Source organism: Rhinoraja longicauda, chromosome 13 (genome assembly GCF_053455715.1).
Source record: "Rhinoraja longicauda isolate Sanriku21f chromosome 13, sRhiLon1.1, whole genome shotgun sequence".
Taxonomy (NCBI): domain Eukaryota; kingdom Metazoa; phylum Chordata; class Chondrichthyes; order Rajiformes; family Arhynchobatidae; genus Rhinoraja; species Rhinoraja longicauda.
This window is the reverse complement of record NC_135965.1, coordinates 2,465,486-2,483,818: the sequence shown is the minus strand read 5'-3', so window position 1 is coordinate 2,483,818 and position 18,333 is coordinate 2,465,486. Positions and strand designations below refer to the sequence as shown.

Genomic DNA, 18,333 nt, shown 5'->3' with positions numbered 1-18,333 from the left:
ATCTGCATGAGGTTTGAATTAATATCGAGTAGTAGCCAGTGTTAACCTCTTTATCGGCATCAGCTTGACGAGAAAAGCCTATTGACAACAAAAGTCATGAATTCTATTGTCATTTCTTAAGCTGCCAAAATTTTTTTAAATCTTTAGTTTAATAGTTTAAATAGTCTAGATAGTTTAAGGGCGGCACAGTGGCGCAGCGGTAGAGTTGCTGCCATACAGTGCTTACCCAGTTTGACCCAGTTCGACTACGGGTGCTGTCTGTACAGAGTTTGTACGTTCTCCCCGTGACCTGAGTGGGTTTTCTCCAAGTTCTTTGGGTTTCTCCCACACTCCAAAAATGTACAGGTTTGTAGGTTAATTAGCTTTGTATAAATATAAAATTGACCCTAGTGTGTGTAGGATAGTGTTAATGTGCGGGGATCGCTGGTCGGTGCAGACTCGGTGGGCTGAAGGACCTATTTCCGCGCTGTATCTCTAAACTAAATTAAACTAAATTAAACTAAATCTGTTTTCCACTGCTATGTGGAACAGAATCATTTTTTTCTCTTATCAATTATATTATCAATTGGATCAAAATGTACAAGGGATTCATGTAACCACTTACATATTGTTATTACTTATTATTGTTATTACTTATTTATCTATTTATTCACTTCCCTATGTTCTCTAAATCCCTGTAAAGCGTCTTTGAGTATATGAAAAGCGCTATATAAATGTAATGCATTATTATTATTATTATTATTATATGTATCATGTTAGCTTTTTGATGAATAAATATACCAATTTGGATAGCTTTTATTACACTGTGGTGTGCCTAAAATGTCTTAGTTCTGAATGTTCCTACGGAACAGAGCTCTCTCACACCTGGAGAGGCCGGATAGCACTGTGAGAATCATGTCCTTTGATTTCTCCAGTGCATTCAACACCATCCAGCCGGGGCTTCTGCGGGGCAAGCTGGAGCGCACAGGAGTGGATCACCACTTCACATCCTGGATTCTGGACTACCTCACCAACCGACCACAGTATGTGAGGACAAAGGACCTGGTCTCGGACAGGGTGGTCTGCAGCACTGGGGTTCCGCAGGGAACAGTGCCAGCTCCATTCTTGTTCACCCTGTACACTGGGGACTTCAGGCACAGCTCTGCAGACTCCTATCTACAGAAGTTCTCTGACGACTCTGCCATCGTCGGCCTCATCACGGGCGACGAGGACAGGGCGTACAGAGAACTGATCAAGGAGTTTGAGGACTGGTGCCAGCGGAACTGCCTCCGGATCAACGCAGGGAGAACCAGGGAGATGGTGGTAGATTTCCGCATGTGCAGCCAGGTCCCCCCGACACTGGTGAACATCCAGGGAATGGACATCGAGAGGGTGGATTCTTATAAGTACCTGGGTGTCTACCTCAACAATAAGCTGGACTGGACTGAAAACACCGATGCGCTATACAGAAAGGGCCAGAGCAGACTTTATCTGCTAAGGAGACTCAGGTCCTTTGGAGTGCAGGGGGCACTCCTAAGGACCTTCTACAACACGGTGGTTGCATCGGCCATTTTCTATGGAGTGGTCTGCTGGAGCAGCAGCATCTCAGCGGCGGAAGGGAAGAGACTTGACAAGCTGGTCAGGAAGGCCAGCTCTGTCCTGGGTTGCCCCCTCGACTCAGTGCAGGTGGTGGGAGAGAGGAGGATGATGGCAAAGTTAACATCGCTGCTGGACGACTCCCACCCCATGCAGGACACTGTCACTGCACTGAGTAGCTCCTTCAGTGACAGACTCCTTCACCCCGTGCGTGAAGGAGAGATATAGGAGGTCCTTCCTTCCCGCTGCTGTGAGGCTGCACAACCAGCACTGCTCCCAGCAGACGAGTCAACAATAACAGCTAAGAACACACAGAAAACTGATGACAATTTATGTATCTATTATTTATAATGAATGATCTCTTGCTATCCACTTTGCTGCTGTAACACTGTAAATTTCTCCGGTGTGGGATGAATAAAGGAATATATTATTATTATTATTATTGAACAAAATAAAACATTCCTTAAGATAAAGAATTGCTTTCAGATGATCATTAGCTTATTTCTGAGAAGAATGCAAGTATCCGAATAACTGAAGTTGTACTCACTGCTATTCGCATTAAAGATGCTTTAACTGAACTCCATTTGTCTTTTCTTCTGTCTATAATTATGATAAATCCAATGCTGGCAGCATCCAGACTGGAACAAAACAGTCACAAAAGATCAGAGTCAGCACAGGTCTTCAAAACCATACAATACAATACAACTTATTTATTATCCCAGAGGGAAATTGGTCTGCCACCAGTCACAGTTACAAGGCATTGAACGTGTCATGTGCATTATAATAATAACTAGGCGATCCGTGGACCCGTTGCGTTCCCCTTGTGACGCCAGCGATCTCAAAATGGTGATCTCATCTTGTATATATATATATATATATATATTTATGTTCCTGAAATACAGCCAGCGATCTCAAAATGGTGATCTCATCTTGTATATATATATATATATATATTTATGTTCCTGAAATACAGCCAGCGATCTCAAAATGGTGATCTCATCTTGTATGTATATATATATATATATATATATATATATATATATATATATGTTCCCGAAATACAGCCAGCGATCTCAAAATGGTGATCTCATCTTGTATATATATATATATATATATATATATATATATATATATGTTCCCGAAATACAGTCAGCGATCTCAAAATGGTGATCTCATCTTGTATATATATATATATATATATATATATATATATATATATATATATATATATGTATATATATATGTTCCTGAAATACAGCCAGCGATCTCAAAATGGTGATCTCATCTTGTGTATATATATATATATATATTTATGTTCCCGAAATACAGCCAAAACGGTACACAATAGAGGAACAATTTGAACGAAGCTTGCTACTGCACACTGCAGGCCAATGGTGAGTAAGGTGCCCCTAAAATTGTTGCACTATCGTGTGCCGCTTTGGCTGTATTTCGGGAACATACATATATACATACAAACAAGATGAGACTTTTAGTAAAATACAGATGACATTTAAGTGACCAGTTATTGCACAGCACATATGTAATATTGCACTAACATGAAAGTAAATTATTGAGTGGAAAAGTCCAGGATGAGGAATGTGCAAAGATGAGCGATGTGTCGGTGGGGGGGGGGGGGAGGGGGGGTGGGAGGGGAATCAGTCTACCCCACGACAGAAGGGGAAGGAGTTGTACGGTTTGATAGCCACAGGGAAGAAGGATCTCCTGTGGCGTTCTGTGCTGCATCTTGGTGGGACCAATCTGTTGCTGAAGGTGCTCCTCAGGTTGACCAGTGTGTCATGGAGGGGGTGAGCTGTATTGTCCAAGATGTACGTGTCCAAGATAAAAGTGAATGCAATATAAATTTCTAAAACTTTAAAAATACTTTAACATAATAAACATTCAATGAAATATCAAGATTCAATACAGCTGAAGATATTAGAGAGTAGGGATTATCAACAAAAAAAAACAGAATTCAATATTGAGGCACAGAACACCTTCTCTGATCAGTTCCCCAGTGAAATTCATATTTCAACAAAGTAGAGTGGTTAACCACATCTTTATTTTCCTGTCAATTGTCTCCCCTGGTCTCTCTCCCTCTCCTTTCCTGCAGGACCGAAGATCGACACAAAAAGCTGGAGTAACTCAGCGGGACAGGCAGCATCTGTGGGGAGAAGGAATGGGTGACGTTTCAGGTCGAGACCCTTCTTCAGACAGATGTCAGGGGGGAGGGAAATACATAGATCAGGAAGTGTAAGCTGTGAAAGTAGGACAAAGGGAATGGAGATCAAGAAAAATGTCGAATAGATCACTATGCCACTAAGACGTGGCTTAGCTGGGAGAAGGTAACAACAATGCAAACAGAGTTTAAAATGTAGCCAGAGACAGTAAGACCGGTCAGAGAACTGGGAAGGGGGAGGGATGGAGAGGGAAAGGGTCCTATTTGTCCTATTTTCACACACAACCCTTGCTTTCATTCTTCCATCCCTCTCCCTTCCCAGTTCCCCAGCATTCTGTGTCTATCCTAGGTTTGTGTCATGTAATCTTTTCACTTTACTCACAGCCGCACCCTGAATTTTTTTGAAATGTTATTTAAATCATTAAAATCATGAATTTAATAAGTTTGTCAGCCTAATTTCTACACATTTCACAGCACATTCTGATAAGAATTATAATGAAAATAAGTTCAGATACAGATTTAATTAATTTTCTTGTGCAAATCTAGTGCTTTGCAACACAGGAGGGATTTAGTTTTAGTTCAGATTGGAGAAACAGCGCAGAAACAGGCCCTTCGGCCCACCGGGTCCGCGCCACCCAGCGATCCCCACACACTAACACTATCCTATACCCACTGGGGACAATTTTTACATTTACCAAGCCAGTTAACCTACAAACCTGTACTGCTTTGGAGTGTGGGAGGAAACTAAAGATCTTGCAGAAAACCCATGCAGGTCAGGGGGAGAACGTACAAACTCCGTACAGACTGCATCCATAATCGGGATCGAACCCACGTCTCCGGTTCTGCGTATGCAAAATGGCGGCGATGCGCAGCAGCTGCGGCTCACCTGCGGTCCGTTTGTCTTTTGTGTTTTTTGTTGTTTTTTGTCTTAATTGTAGTGTTTAGATGTGATGTGGTGTGTTTTGTGGTTGTGTACTATGTGTGGGGAGGGGGGGGAAACTGTAAAATTGTCTCTTCCGAACGGAGACGCGACCTTTGTTTCTGGGTGGTGTCTCCATTCCTGCTGCGGCCTACCATCGGCCAAACACCTGGAGCTGGCGGCCTCCACCTGGGACCACCTGAGCTCTGGTTCGCCATCTGCGGAGCTGGCTGCCTTCGGAGGCTGTGGTGGCGCTGCTGGAGCGGCTGCGACTCGCCTTCGGAGGCTTCGGCCGCGGGCCACGTGGACGTCGGAAGCCCGCAGGCCCCTGGGTGGGGGCCGACATCGGGAGCTCCGGCAGCGGCAGCGTCTTCGCCCGCCCCGAATCGCGGGGCTTGGGTTGGCCCGCCGCGGACCTTTCACCGTCCGGCGCGGCCTGGAGTAGGCTGCGGGATTTTCTCCGCCCGGTGGGGGCTTCAATGTCGGGAGCCCCAACCGCCCCGACGAGAAAAGACATTCTGGCCTTCCATCACAGTGAGGAGGTGACTGGAGGAGACTCACTGTGATGGATGTTTCTTTTTTTCGTTTTGTGTTGGTTTGTAATTGTGTGTGTTATTGTTTATTTTTATTGCTCTTACTGTTGGACTGTGCGTAATGGAATTTCGTCCAAAAGACTTGTTTTTTTGGATTACAATAAAGGCGATTCTGATTCTAATTCTGATTCTGATTCTCTACCGCTGCGCCACCGTGCCTCCCATATTAAACTAGAGAGGCAGGTGGGAACCAGAGCAGGCGGTCAGAAATTGTAAGGAGTGATGAGAAGGTGGAGGTTAGGATCAGTAGGACTCAAAGGAAGGAACATGGTGAAGCAGTGGGCTGAACTGTGTTTATTTCAATGCAAGAGGCATTGCAGAGTAAGCTGATGAACTTAGAGCCTGGGTCAGTGCCATGGACTATGATGTTGTGGCCATTGCGGAAACATGGTTGTAAGATGACCAAGACTGGCAGCTTGATGTCCCGATCAAGAGGGAGGCAGAAAAGGTGGGGGAGTTGTGTTACAAATCAATGTCTAATCGAGCGGCACGGTGGCGCAGCGGTAGAGTTGCTGCCTTACAGCGAAGTTTGTACGGAGTTTGTACGTTCTCCCCGTGACCTGCGTGGTTTTCTCCGAGATCTTCGGTTTCCTCCCACACTCCAAAGACGTGCAGGTTTGTAGGTTAATTGGCTTGGTATAAAGGTAAAAATTGTCCCTAGTGGGTGTTAATGTGCGTGGATCGCTGGTCGGCACGGACCCGGTTGGCTGAAAGGGCCTGTTTCCACGCTGTATCTCTAAACTAAACTAAAAATAGGGTTGTCTTAGTGCATGACTATAACTTCTCCAATATTGACTGTGAATTGCTGAGTACCAAAGGGTTAGACGTGGCAGAATTTGTGAGGTGTCTCCAAGAGGGCTTCTTGAAACAGTATGATGATAGTCCAAACCGAGAAGGGAACACACTTGGCAGTGTGTTGGGAAAGAGGTGACCGGAGTTTCAGTGGAAGAGCAATTTGGGAATAGCGATCATAATTCTATAAACTTTAAGATTGTTTTGAATAGGGAGGAGGCTCAAACTTGCGGGAAAGTATCAAAATGGAGTAAGGCAAACAAATGAATCATTAATCAGGATGAAGAAGGGTCTCGACCCGAACGTCACCCATTCCTTCTCCCGCTGAGTTACTCCAGCATTTTGTGTCTATCTTCAAGGCAAAGTGCAACATTATTAGGCGGGAGCTTGGGAGGATACACTGGAGCTGTTGTTGGTGGGTACGTCTACATCTGACATGTGGGAGGTGTTTAAAGACCAGTTGATTGAAGTTCAGGACTGGGATGTTCCAGTGAGGAGGATGGCAAAGGTAGGGAACCTTGGATGACCAAAGACGTTCTAAATTTGGTCAAAAAGAAAACGAGATAAAGGGAGATTTTAGCAGGATGGAATCAGACAGGTCCTTTGTGGAATATAAAGAAAGGAGGAAAGAACTCAAGCGGGCAATTTGAAGCTCCAAAGAGGGCCACAAAATTTTAGTTTCGAGATTCAGTGCGGAAACAGGCCCTTCGGCCCACCAAGTCCGCACCGACCAGCGATCCCCGCACACTAACACACTAGGGACTATTTACACTTATACCAAAACAATTAACCTACAAACCTATGAAGGAAAGAACTGCGGATGCTGGTTTAAATCGAAGGTAGACACAAAATGCTGGAGAAACTCAACGGGTCAGGCAACATCTCTGGAGAGAAGGAATGGGTGATGCCCTGAGTTGAGACCCCTCCTCAGCCAATTGATTTGGTAAATCAGTTTAAATAAAATCCTAAAGCTTTATTAAAGTCAAGAGAGTAAGTAGTGAAAAGGTTGGACTGTTCAAGACTGACGAAGGTCATTTGTGCTTGGGCTCTGGGCATGTGTAGGAGAGGTACTGAACAAGGACTTTGCATCTGTTTTCACCAAAGTGAAGGAAATGAAGGACAGTGAGAGTGGAGAAGACATATGTGTAAGGATAGTTTGAGATTAAGAAGGATGAGGGGGCTCCAAGGGGAAAAGTATTAAGGTGGGTCACTCCACAGGATCTGATGGGATTTATCCCAGGGTATTGAGTGAGTCAAGAGAGGAGATTACAGGAGCATTGACGAAGATCATTGTGTCTTCACTAGCCAGAGGAATGAAGAGTAGCTAATGTTGCTCCTTTATTTACGGTAGAGAGAATCCAGGGAATTATAGGCTGCTGAGCCTCATGTCAATGGTGGAGAAGCTATTGGAGAGGATACTTTGGGATAGGATTTAGTCCTACTTGGAGGGGAATGGGTTAATTAAGAACAGTCAACATGGCTTTGTACATGGCAGGTCACGTCCTACTAATTTGATTGAGTTTTTGGAGGAGGTGACAGAGGTGATCAATGAGGGTAGGGCAGTGGACGTTGTCTACATCGATTTTAGTAATGCATTTAATAACGGTCCCCATGGTAGGGAGATCCAGAAGATTAAAATGCATGGGATTGGCAGTGACATGGTCATTCAGATTCAGAGCTTGCTTACTGATAGTGGTGGAAGGAAGATATTCAGGCTGGAGGTCTGTGACCAGTGGAGTTCCACAGAAACTGTGCTGGGACCTCTTTGTTCATGATATTTAAAAATGATTTGGACAGAAACAAGGATGGAAGATAGACACAAAGTGCTGGAGTAACCCAGCGGGTCAGGCAGCATCTCTGGAGTAAAAGGATGGGTGATGTTTCGGTCGAGCAAAGATGTCAGCCATCCTTTTAGTCCAGAGATGCTGCCTGACCCGCTGAGTTACTCCAGCACTCTGTGAAACTTCACCTATCCATGAGCTCCAGAGATGCTGCCTGACCCGCTGAGTTATTCCAGCACTCCAGCACTCTGTGAAACGTCACCTGTTCTCCAGAGATGCTGCCTGACCCGCTGAGTTACTCCAGCATTTTGTGAAACGTCACCTATTCCTTCTCTCCAGAGATGCTGCCTGACCCGCTGAGTTACTCCAGCACTCTGTGAAACGTCACCTCTCCATGTTCTCCAGAGATGCTGCCTGACCCGCTGAGTTACTCCAGCATTCTGTGAAACGTCACCTCTCCATGTTCTCCAGAGATGCTGCCTGACCCGCTGAGTTACTCCAGCACTTCGTATAAACCAGCATCTGCAGTTCCCTTTTTACACATAAACGAGTAGGGTTGGACAGGAAGTTTGCAGATGACACCACGATTACTGTCACCACCTCTGGAAATGGAGATGGAGCAATTGAATACCACGAGCAAACAGCTTTCAATCCTTAAAGGGCCTGTCCCACTTAGGCGATTTTTTAGGCGACTGCCGGCGACTGTCAAAGTCGTAGCAGATCTCCAAAATTTTCTTTTACCCGACGACAATGACCACGACAATGCCGAGTCAGGTCCGATACAAGTTACTTTTTTTGTGAAACTAGCACCTGGCTAAGAGATTACACCGTCTTCGGAAACATCGCGAAATTCCCACGCTTACCTGACCGTCAAACTACAATCTACCTGTCAAATGTCCTGACGGTAAATAAATTGGTTAAACAAAACTATCTTCTGGTATCTTCAAATGTCTTTTCTTAATTTAATATTACGTGCTTCTAAATGCATCTGTGACAACCTAGCAAACCTGGGGACAGCGTGCGACAGGCAGCGCCCGCAATAAGCTACGATAGCTTTAGGTACGTGAAGAGGAAAAAAATAGTCAAGGCAAATGTGGGTCCCTTGAAGACAGAAGCAGGGGAATTTATTATGGGGAACAAAGAAATGGCAGACGAGTTAAACCGTTACTTTGGATCTGTCTTCACTGAGGAAGATACACACAATCTCCCAAATGTTCTAGGGGCTGGAGAACCTAGGGTGATGGAGGAACTGAAGGAAATCCACATTAGGCAGGAAATGGTTTTGGGTAGACTGATGGGACTGAAGGCTGATAAATCCCCAGGGCCTGATGGTCTGCATCCCAGAGTACTTAAGGAGGTGGCTCTAGAAATAGTGGAAGCATTGGAGATCATTTTTCAATGTTCTATAGATTCAGGATCAGTTCCTGTGGATTGGAGAATAGCAAATGTTATCCCACTTTTTAAGAAAGGAGGGAGAGAGAAAACGGGTAATTATAGACCAGTTAGTCTGACATCAGTGGTGGGGAAAATGCTGGAGTCAATTATAAAAGACGAAATTGCTGAGCATTTGGATAGCAGTAACGGGATCGTTCCGAGTCAGCATGGATTTACGAAGGGGAAATCATGCTTGACAAATCTACTGGAATTTTTTGAGGATGTAACTAGGAAAATTGACAAGGGAGAGTCAGTGGATGTGGTGTACCTCGACTTTCAGAAAGCCTTCGACAAGGTCCCACATAGGAGATTAGTGGGCAAAATTAGGGCACATGGTATTGGGGGTAGGGTACTGACATGGATAGAAAATTGGTTAACAGACAGAAAGCAAAGAGTGGGGATAAATGGGTCCCTTTCGGAATGGCAGGCAGTGACCAGTGGGGTACCGCAAGGTTCGGTGCTGGGACCCCAGCTATTTACGATATACATTAATGACTTAGACGAAGGGATTAAAAGTACCATTAGCAAATTTGCAGATGATACTAAGTTGGGGGGTAGTGTGAATTGTGAGGAAGATGCAATAAGGCTGCAGGGTGACCTGGACAGGTTGTGTGAGTGGGCGGATACATGGCAGATGCAGTTTAATGTAGATAAGTGTGAGGTTATTCACTTTGGAAGTAAGAATAGAAAGGCAGATTATTATCTGAATGGTGTCAAGTTAGGAGGAGGGGGAGTTCAACGAGATCTGGGTGTCCTAGTGCATCAGTCAATGAAAGGAAGCATGCAGGTTCAGCAGGCAGTGAAGAAAGCCAATGGAATGTTGGCCTTCGTAACAAGAGGAGTTGAGTATAGGAGCAAAGAGGTCCTTCTACAGTTGTACCGGGCCCTGGTGAGACCGCACCTGGAGTACTGTGTGCAGTTTTGGTCTCCAAATTTGAGGAAGGATATTCTTGCTATGGAGGGCGTGCAGCGTAGGTTCACTAGATTAATTCCCGGAATGGCGGGACTGTCGTATGTTGAAAGGCTGGAGCGATTGGGCTTGTATACACTGGAATTTAGAAGGATGAGGGGGGATCTTATTGAAACATATAAGATAATTAGGGGATTGGACACATTAGAGGCAGATAACATGTTCCCAATGTTGGGGGAGTCCAGAACAAGGGGCCACAGTTTGAGAATAAGGGGTAGGCCATTTAGAACGGAGATGAGGAAGAACTTTTTCAGTCAGAGGGTGGTGAAGGTGTGGAATTCTCTGCCTCAGAAGGCAGTGGAGGCCAGTTCGTTGGATGCTTTCAAGAGAGAGCTGGATAGAGCTCTTAAGGATAGCGGAGTGAGGGGGTATGGGGAGAAGGCAGGAACGGGGTACTGATTGATAGTGATCAGCCATGATCGCATTGAATGGCGGTGCTGGCTCGAAGGGCTGAATGGCCTACTCCTGCACCTATTGTCTATTGTCTATTGTCTATTGATACCTGGCGACAAGCCAGCTGTCGCCCAGAAATTTCTATCTGGAAACTTTTCCGCGACGTGCCGAGATCCGCTAGGATTCATTGAAGTTTCCTCACGATCATGCCCGCGACACCCCGGCAAACGTTCAGCAACAACCTAGTCACCGGCAGTCGCCTTATAATCACCTAAGTGGGACAGGCCCTTTTAAGTGTCATTTGCAAGACTACAACACAGCGTCGTATACAGGCAGTAGATAAGAACAGGCAGGTCTCCAGTCAGTGCACATTGGAATGTATAAACCTTAAAGACTAAAATGGCTGTACTTCAATGTCGATGAAATGTGGTCATGTTAAGGTTAAGTCATTTTTTTGGTACTATAATTCTATGTCTAAGATGACTCTCAAATCTGCTCTGCCATTTAGTAAGACCGTGGTTGACATGAACGTAAATCACAACTCTGCATTCCTGACTGCAACTGGTGAATTTCCCGTTTAATTTATCAAGTATCCATCTACCTCTGCCTTCAAAAGATTCAGAAATAATTGCTTTGTGGATGACTGTTATCTTATTTCTGGCCTACAGCATTTGAGAAGTGTCTTGGAATAATTCAGTGTTGGTAACCAAATAACTGCAATACGTATTTAAGAAGCTTTGGCTGACCTCAATTTGCCTCTGCCTCTGAATGTTTCCAGCATCTTTTGAGAGAATTCCAAACACCCAGAACCCTCTGACATTCTCTCCAGTTCCACAAGTATCAAGATTCTATCTGTCTGTCTGTCCGTCCGTCCGTCCGTCCGTCCGTCTGTCTGTCTGTCTAAGAACTGCAGATGCTGGTTTAAATCAAAGGTAGACACAAAATGCTGGAGTAACTCAGTGGGCCAGACAGCATCTCTGGAGAGAAGGAATGGGTGACGTTTCAGGTCAGTCTGAAGAAGGGTCTCGACCCGAAATGTCACCCATTCCTTCTCTCCAGAGATGCTGCCTGTCCCGCTGAGTTACTCCAGCATTTTGTGTCTGTCTATCTATCGACCCACCTGATTATCATCAAATGAATACAAGTCCATCCCGTTCAAAATATATTGTAAAACAACCTGCCCATTCAAGGTGTTTATCCAGTGATCGTGATGCTGTTCTATGCAAAGGAAAATCTCACTCTATGGGCAGCTAAAGTACAATATAGCTAATGCTACCTGCCCCAGAATGTGTTGCCATTTCCACAGCATCAATTGATCGTGGTCCATCACGATCACTGGATAAACACCTTGAATGGGCAGGTTGTTTTACAATATATTTTGAATGGGATGGACTTTCTATTCAAAATATATTTTAAATGGGATGGATGCAGTGAAGAAAGCCAATGGAATGTTGGCCTTCAAAACAAGAGGAGTTGAGTATAGGAGCAAAGAGGTCCTTCTGCAGTTGTACAGGGCCCTAGTGAGACCGCACCTGGAGTACTGTGTGCAGTTTTGGTCTCCAAATTTGAGGAAGGATATTCTTGCTATTGAGGGCGTGCAGCGTAGGTTTACTAGGTTAATTCCCGGAATGGCGGGACTGTCATATTTTGAAAGACTGGAGCGACTAGGCTTGTATACACTGGAATTTAGAAGGATGAGAGGAGATCTTATCGAAACGTATAGGATTATTAAGGGGTTGGACACGTTAGAGGCAGGAAACATGTTCCCAATGTTGGGGGAGTCCAGAACAAGGGGCCACAGTTTAAGAATAAGGGGTAGGCCATTTAGAACTGAGATGAGGAAAAACTTTTTCAGTCAGAGAGTTGTGAATCTGTGGAATTCTCTGCCTCTGAATGTATTCAAGAGAGAGCTAGATAGAGCTCTTAATGATAGCAGAGTCAGGGGTATGGGGAGAAGGCAGGAACGGGGTACTGATTGAGAATGATCAGCCATGATCACATTGAATGGCGGTGCTGGCTCGAAGGGCCAAATGGCCTCCTCCTGCACCTATTGTCTATTGTCTATTGACTTGTATCCATTTGATGATAATCAGGTAGGTAGATAGAATTCTGACAAAATCCATCACACTGTTTTTTTCTCCTGTTTGGATCTAGCATACACTCATTTCTACTGGATACATTTAATGTTAGCATCGTCTACTCTTAGCAATCCATTCTTCCTCTTTGAAGCATTGCAAAATGTGTTATTCTTCTTAAGGATCAATTAGGTAATCATTTAATGCTTACTCACTCTGATAAAAGACACAGCATTAAGCCAGGGTGGAATAAACATGTGGCTGCTCATCATGCTGAAGCTAAGGATGCCTTTAAGGCTTGGGTCCTGGCAGGTAGGCCCAGAGAGGGGCCTGTCCTGGATCACAAAAAGCTTAGTAATGCTCGGTATAAATATGCAGTTCGTTATATCAGCAAACACGAACAATTAATGAGAGCAGACTCTATGGCTGATAAGCTCCTTGGTAACGATGTTACTGGCTTCTGGAAGGAGGTGAGAGCTCTGAACAGAGGCAGTACATCGTTACCATGTACCATAGAAGGAGTCTCAGGAGCCGACAACATAGCTGATTTGTGGAGGCAACATTACTCTGAGCTATTCAATTGTATTAAAAGTGATCCCTACAAAGTGGGCAACATTGCCAACAGTGACAAAGTGGGAATCACAGCCAATAAGGTCTATCAAGCAATCACACAGCTAGCTGATAACAAAGCTAGCGGCTTAGATCAGATCACTGCAGAGCACCTCAAACTTGCAAGCCCGAGGGTTGCTGCCCTTCTTGCAATCTGTTTTACTGGCCTTATGAATCATGGTCTGTTACCGGACTCCATGTTGTCCGTTACTCTGGTGCCTGTCATCAAGGACAAAGCGGGCAAGGTGGGGAGCTTGGATAATTACAGACCGATTGCTCTAGCCAGTGTGTTATCCAAAGTCCTGGAAAGAATTTTATTAGATAGATTATGTTTTTATTTGGGTACTACAGACAACCAGTTTGGCTTCAAGGCTAAGCATGGTACTGATTTATGTATCTATGCCCTGAAGGAAATGGTTGAAATATATAGAAGGCAGAATTCCTCTGTGTTAATTGGTTTTATTGATGCCTCTAAAGCTTTTGATCGAGTCAACCATCATAAGCTGTTCCAAAAACGGAGTCAAAGAGGAGTGCCTAACAGTATAATTAGGGTCCTGGCATATTGGTGCGCCAACCAGAGCATGCAGGTCAAATGGGGTAATGCAGTCTCTGTACCATTTGGTGTTGGTAATGGGGTTCGCCAGGGGGGGCTACTTTCACCAGCCCTCTTTAATGTGTACATGAATGATTTATCTGACCAGCTTAGAGGCTGTAAAACAGGATGTATGATTGGTAACACCCTGGTAAACCATCTTATGTATGCCGATGATCTGGTGGTTTTTTCTCCTAGCAGTGCTGGGTTTCAGCAGATGTTGAATATATGCTCTGAGTATGGTGTCCAATTTGACGTGAAATACAATGCTAAAAAGAGCGTTGTCATGATTTGTAAAGTAAAAGGGGACAAAGATCTAGTCTTCCCATCATTTTACCTGTCAGGGCAGGTTCTATCTGTCTGCTGTAAAGCTAAGTATCTGGGACATGTCATAACAGATCAAATGTCTGATGATGAGGACATGTATAGACAGCGCCGCATGTTGTATGCACAAGCTAACATGTTGGTTAGGAAATTCCACTGGTGCTCAGGAAATGTCAAGATAAACCTGTTTAGAGCGTACTGTACTCCTCTTTACACTGCTCCTTTGTGGATAAAGTTTAATAAGTCAAGCATCCATAAACTTAAAGTTGCCTATAATGACTGCATGCGCATATTGCTTAGAAAGCCAAGGTGGTGCAGTGCAAGTGAACTGTTTTGTAGTGCAGGAGTCAATACGACAGTGGGAGATCTGGGAAGGGGGAGGGGAAGAGAGGGACAGAGGAACTATCTAAAGTTGGAGAAGTCAATGTTCATACCGCTGGGCTGCAAGCTGCCCAAGCGAAATATGAGGTGCTGTTCCAATTTCCGGTGGGCCTCACTATGGCACTGGAGGAGGCCCATGACAGAAAGGTCAGACTTTGAGTGGGAGGGGGAGTTGAAGTGCTCAGCCACCGGGAGATCAGGTTGGTTCAGGCAGACTGAGCGAAGGTGTTGAGCAAAGCGATCGCCGAGCCTGCGTTTGGTTTCGCCGATGTAAAGAAGTTGACATCTAGAGCAATAGATGAGGTTGGAGGAGGTGCAGGTGAACCTCTGTCTCACCTGGAAAGACTGTTTGGGTCCTTGGATGGAGTTGAGGGGGGAGGAAAAGGGACAGGTGTTGCATCTCGTGCAGTTGCAGGGGAAAGTGTCCGGGGATGGGGTGATTCGGGTAGGAAGGGACAAGTGGACCAAGGAGATACGGAGGAAATGGTCTCTGCGGAAGGCAGAGAGGGGAGGGGATGGGAAGATGTGGCCAGTGGTGGGGTCCCATTGTAGGTGACGAAAATGTTGGCGGATGATTTGTTGGATACGCTGGCTGGTGGGGTGGAAGGTGAGAATGAGGGGGATTCTGTCCTTGTTACGAGTGGGGGGAGGGGGAGCAAGAGCGGAGCTGCGGGATGTAGAAGAGACCCTAGTGAGAGCTTCATCTATATTGGAAGAGGGGAAGCCCTGTTTCCTGAAGAACGAGGACATCTCTGATGCCCTAGTGTGAAACACCTCATCCGGGCGCAGATGCGGCGTAGACGGAGGAATTGGGAGTAGGGGATAGACTTTTTGCAGGAGACCGGGTGGGAAGAAGTGTCGTCCAGATAGCTGTGGGAATTAGTGGATTTATAGTAGATGTCAGTCACTAGTCTGTCTCCTGTGATGGAGATGGTGAGGTCCAGAAACGGGAGGGAGATGTTGGAGATAGTCCAGGTATATTTAAGGGCAGGATGGAAATTGGAAGTGAAGTGTATGAAGTCAGTGAGTTCTGCATGGGTGCAAGAGGTAGCACCAATGCAGACGTCGATGTAGCGGAGGTAGAGTTCGGGGATGGGGCCGGTGTACACCCGGAACAGGGATTGTTCGACGTACCCGACAAAGAGGCAGGTGTAGCTAGGGCCCATGCGAGTGCCCATAGCTACGCCTCTGGTTTGTAGGAAGTGGGAGGAGTGAAAGGAGAAGTTGTTAATGGTAAGAACCAGCTCTGCTAGGCGGAGGAGAGTGTTGGTCGATGGGGATTGGCTGGTTCTACGGTCGAGGAAGAAACGGAGAGCTTCGAGACCATCCTTGTGGGGGATGGAAGTGTCGAGTGACTGGACATCCATGGTAAAGATGAGGGAGTGGGGGCCTGGGAACCGGAAGTTATCGAGGAGATGGAGAGCGTGTGAGGTGTCTTGGATGTAGGTGGGGAGGGATTTAACCAGGGGGGATAGGATGGAGTCGAGGTAGGTGGAAATAAGTTCGGTGGGGCATGAGCAGGCAGAGACAATGGGTCTGCCGGGACAGTTCTGTTTGGGGATTTTGGGTAGGAGGTAGAATCGGGCCGTGTGGGGCTGGGGAACTATGAGTTTGGAGGCATTGGGGGGTAGATCGCCGGAAATGGTGAGGTCCGTGATGGTGCTGATGATAAAGGTCTGGTGTTTGTCGGTGGGGTCATGGTCCAGGGATAAGTAGGAAGAGGTGTCTGAGAGTTGTCGTCTGGCCTTGGTCCGATGGAGGTCAGCACGCCAGACTACCACAGCCCCTCCCTTGTCAGCGGGTTTGATGACTAAGTCCGGGTTGTTGCAGAGTGAGTGGAGGGCTGCACGTTCAGGAGGGGAGAGGTTAGAGTGAGTCAGGGGAGTGGAGAATTTGAGGCGGTTAATGTCACGCCAGCAGTTGGAGATGAAAAGTTCTAGTGAGGGTAGTTGGCCAGCCGGGGGGGTCCAAGAGGAGGGGGTCCATTGGAGACGGGAGAAGGGGTCATCACTGGGGGGTGAGGGCTCCTTCCCATGGAAAATGGAAAAGGAAACATTTCAACTCTGTCCTGTCTCCCCCTTGATCAGTCCACTCCCACCCACATGCAGTGCACCTCATATCCCACACCATAGAAATATACAAAATAGATGCGGGATAAGGCCATTGGGCCCTTCGAGCCTGTACGCACCGCCATTCATTGTGATCATGGCTGATCATCCACAATCAGTAACCCGTGCCTGCCTTCTCCCCATATCCCTTGATTCCACTAGCCCCTAGAGCTCTATCTAACTCTTTTTTTAAATTCATCCAGTGAATTGGCCTCCACTGCCCTCTGTGGCAGAGAATTCCACAAATTCACAACTCTCTGGGTGAAAAAGTTTCTTCTCACCTCAATTTTAAATGGCCTCCCCTTTATTCTTAGACTGTGTGGCCCCTGGTTCTGGACTCCCCCAACATTGGGAACATTTTTCCTGCATCTAGCTTGTGCAGTCCTTTTATAATTTTATACGTCTCTGTAAGACCCCCTCTCATCCTTCTAAACTCCAGTGAATACAAGCCCATCTTGACAACTTCCAATTCCCTAGTTCCATGCCTTGTCTTTACTATGGACATCCTGTCTTATACACCTTCATCAGCGATCAGGAAAGTGCTAGCGTCCTCTAATTATTTCTGAAACAATGACAGCCAGTTCCCCTTCCCTCTCAACTGGTGGCAGAACTAATCCTCACCCTCATAAACGTTTCTGTTGATCCCTCCCAATATCTACACATCAGAGGTGTAGAGATATAAGAGTCCACCACTATCTAACTTTATTTCCCCCTATCTGTTTTCACCTGTCATCTTGCAGCCCCAGTCTCAACACTCCCTCCTCCATCTTCCCACTTAGCTCCATCTGCACATCATCTGGGTTCCACCCAAAGATAATAGAGCAGAGCAAGATAGACCACTCGCCCCTAAAAACCGTACTATGCCACGGCGCCATTTTAATGGGCAGAAACTTGCAGAAACATTTTTAAAGAAAAATAACAAAAATCTGTGAATTGATAGATGAGATATATTCTGCATTTTTATGGTATCATCACACATACTGTTCCCCAAAACACTGATTACACTGCGATTGGCATAGCGATCAGTGGGTTTTGCCTACTAAAATGGCGGACGTTATGCTCCATTGCGTACTGCACTTCAGTATAGGCGATTTCAACGGAGTGGTTCATCTTGCTCCTCTAGTATCTTTGGTTCCACCCATCACCTCCTGGCCTCAGCCTCTCACTGGCTGCTTCCCCTATCCACTCTTAGATCCGATGCTGGCTCTCAACCGCGACATCAGCCATCTCCTTGCCTCCTGTTTGTTGCTGTTTGCCCCCTGGGTTCTTCACAAAGTTTAACTTTGCTCTGTACACCCACTCCTTTTCCCAAACCCCACCTCCTCTTCAATCTCTTCTGTTTATGGGATAAGATGCGGAGGCTTAATGACTTTACCCCTCTCTCCACCACCCCATTTTAATTAAGCCACCCACTAACTGCAGTCCAGCCTTGGCAAGGCCAGGAAACATTGGTGTGGGCAGCACATAGACAGCGTTGGAGTTGGAATCCGCTGATCCAGGTGTGGACTCTTATACATCGGCGAGACCAAGCGCAGGCTCGGCGATCATTTCACTGAACACCTCTGCTCAGTTTGCCTGAACCTACCTAATCTTCCGATTGCTAAACACTTT

General features: G+C 45.9%; 1 protein-coding gene across 4 annotated transcripts in view; it reads right to left on the bottom strand.

Annotated features, from left to right (window-relative positions):
• Positions 1-18,333, bottom strand: part of mcf2l2 (MCF.2 cell line derived transforming sequence-like 2) — a 327,596-nt gene that overhangs the window by 199,093 nt on the left and 110,170 nt on the right. For all 4 annotated transcript variants that reach the window (XM_078410194.1, XM_078410198.1, XM_078410195.1 and 1 more), the window contains exon 4: positions 2,123-2,213. In XM_078410194.1, the coding sequence (XP_078266320.1) occupies positions 2,123-2,213 (91 nt within the window). The remainder of the gene's footprint in view (positions 1-2,122; positions 2,214-18,333) is intronic.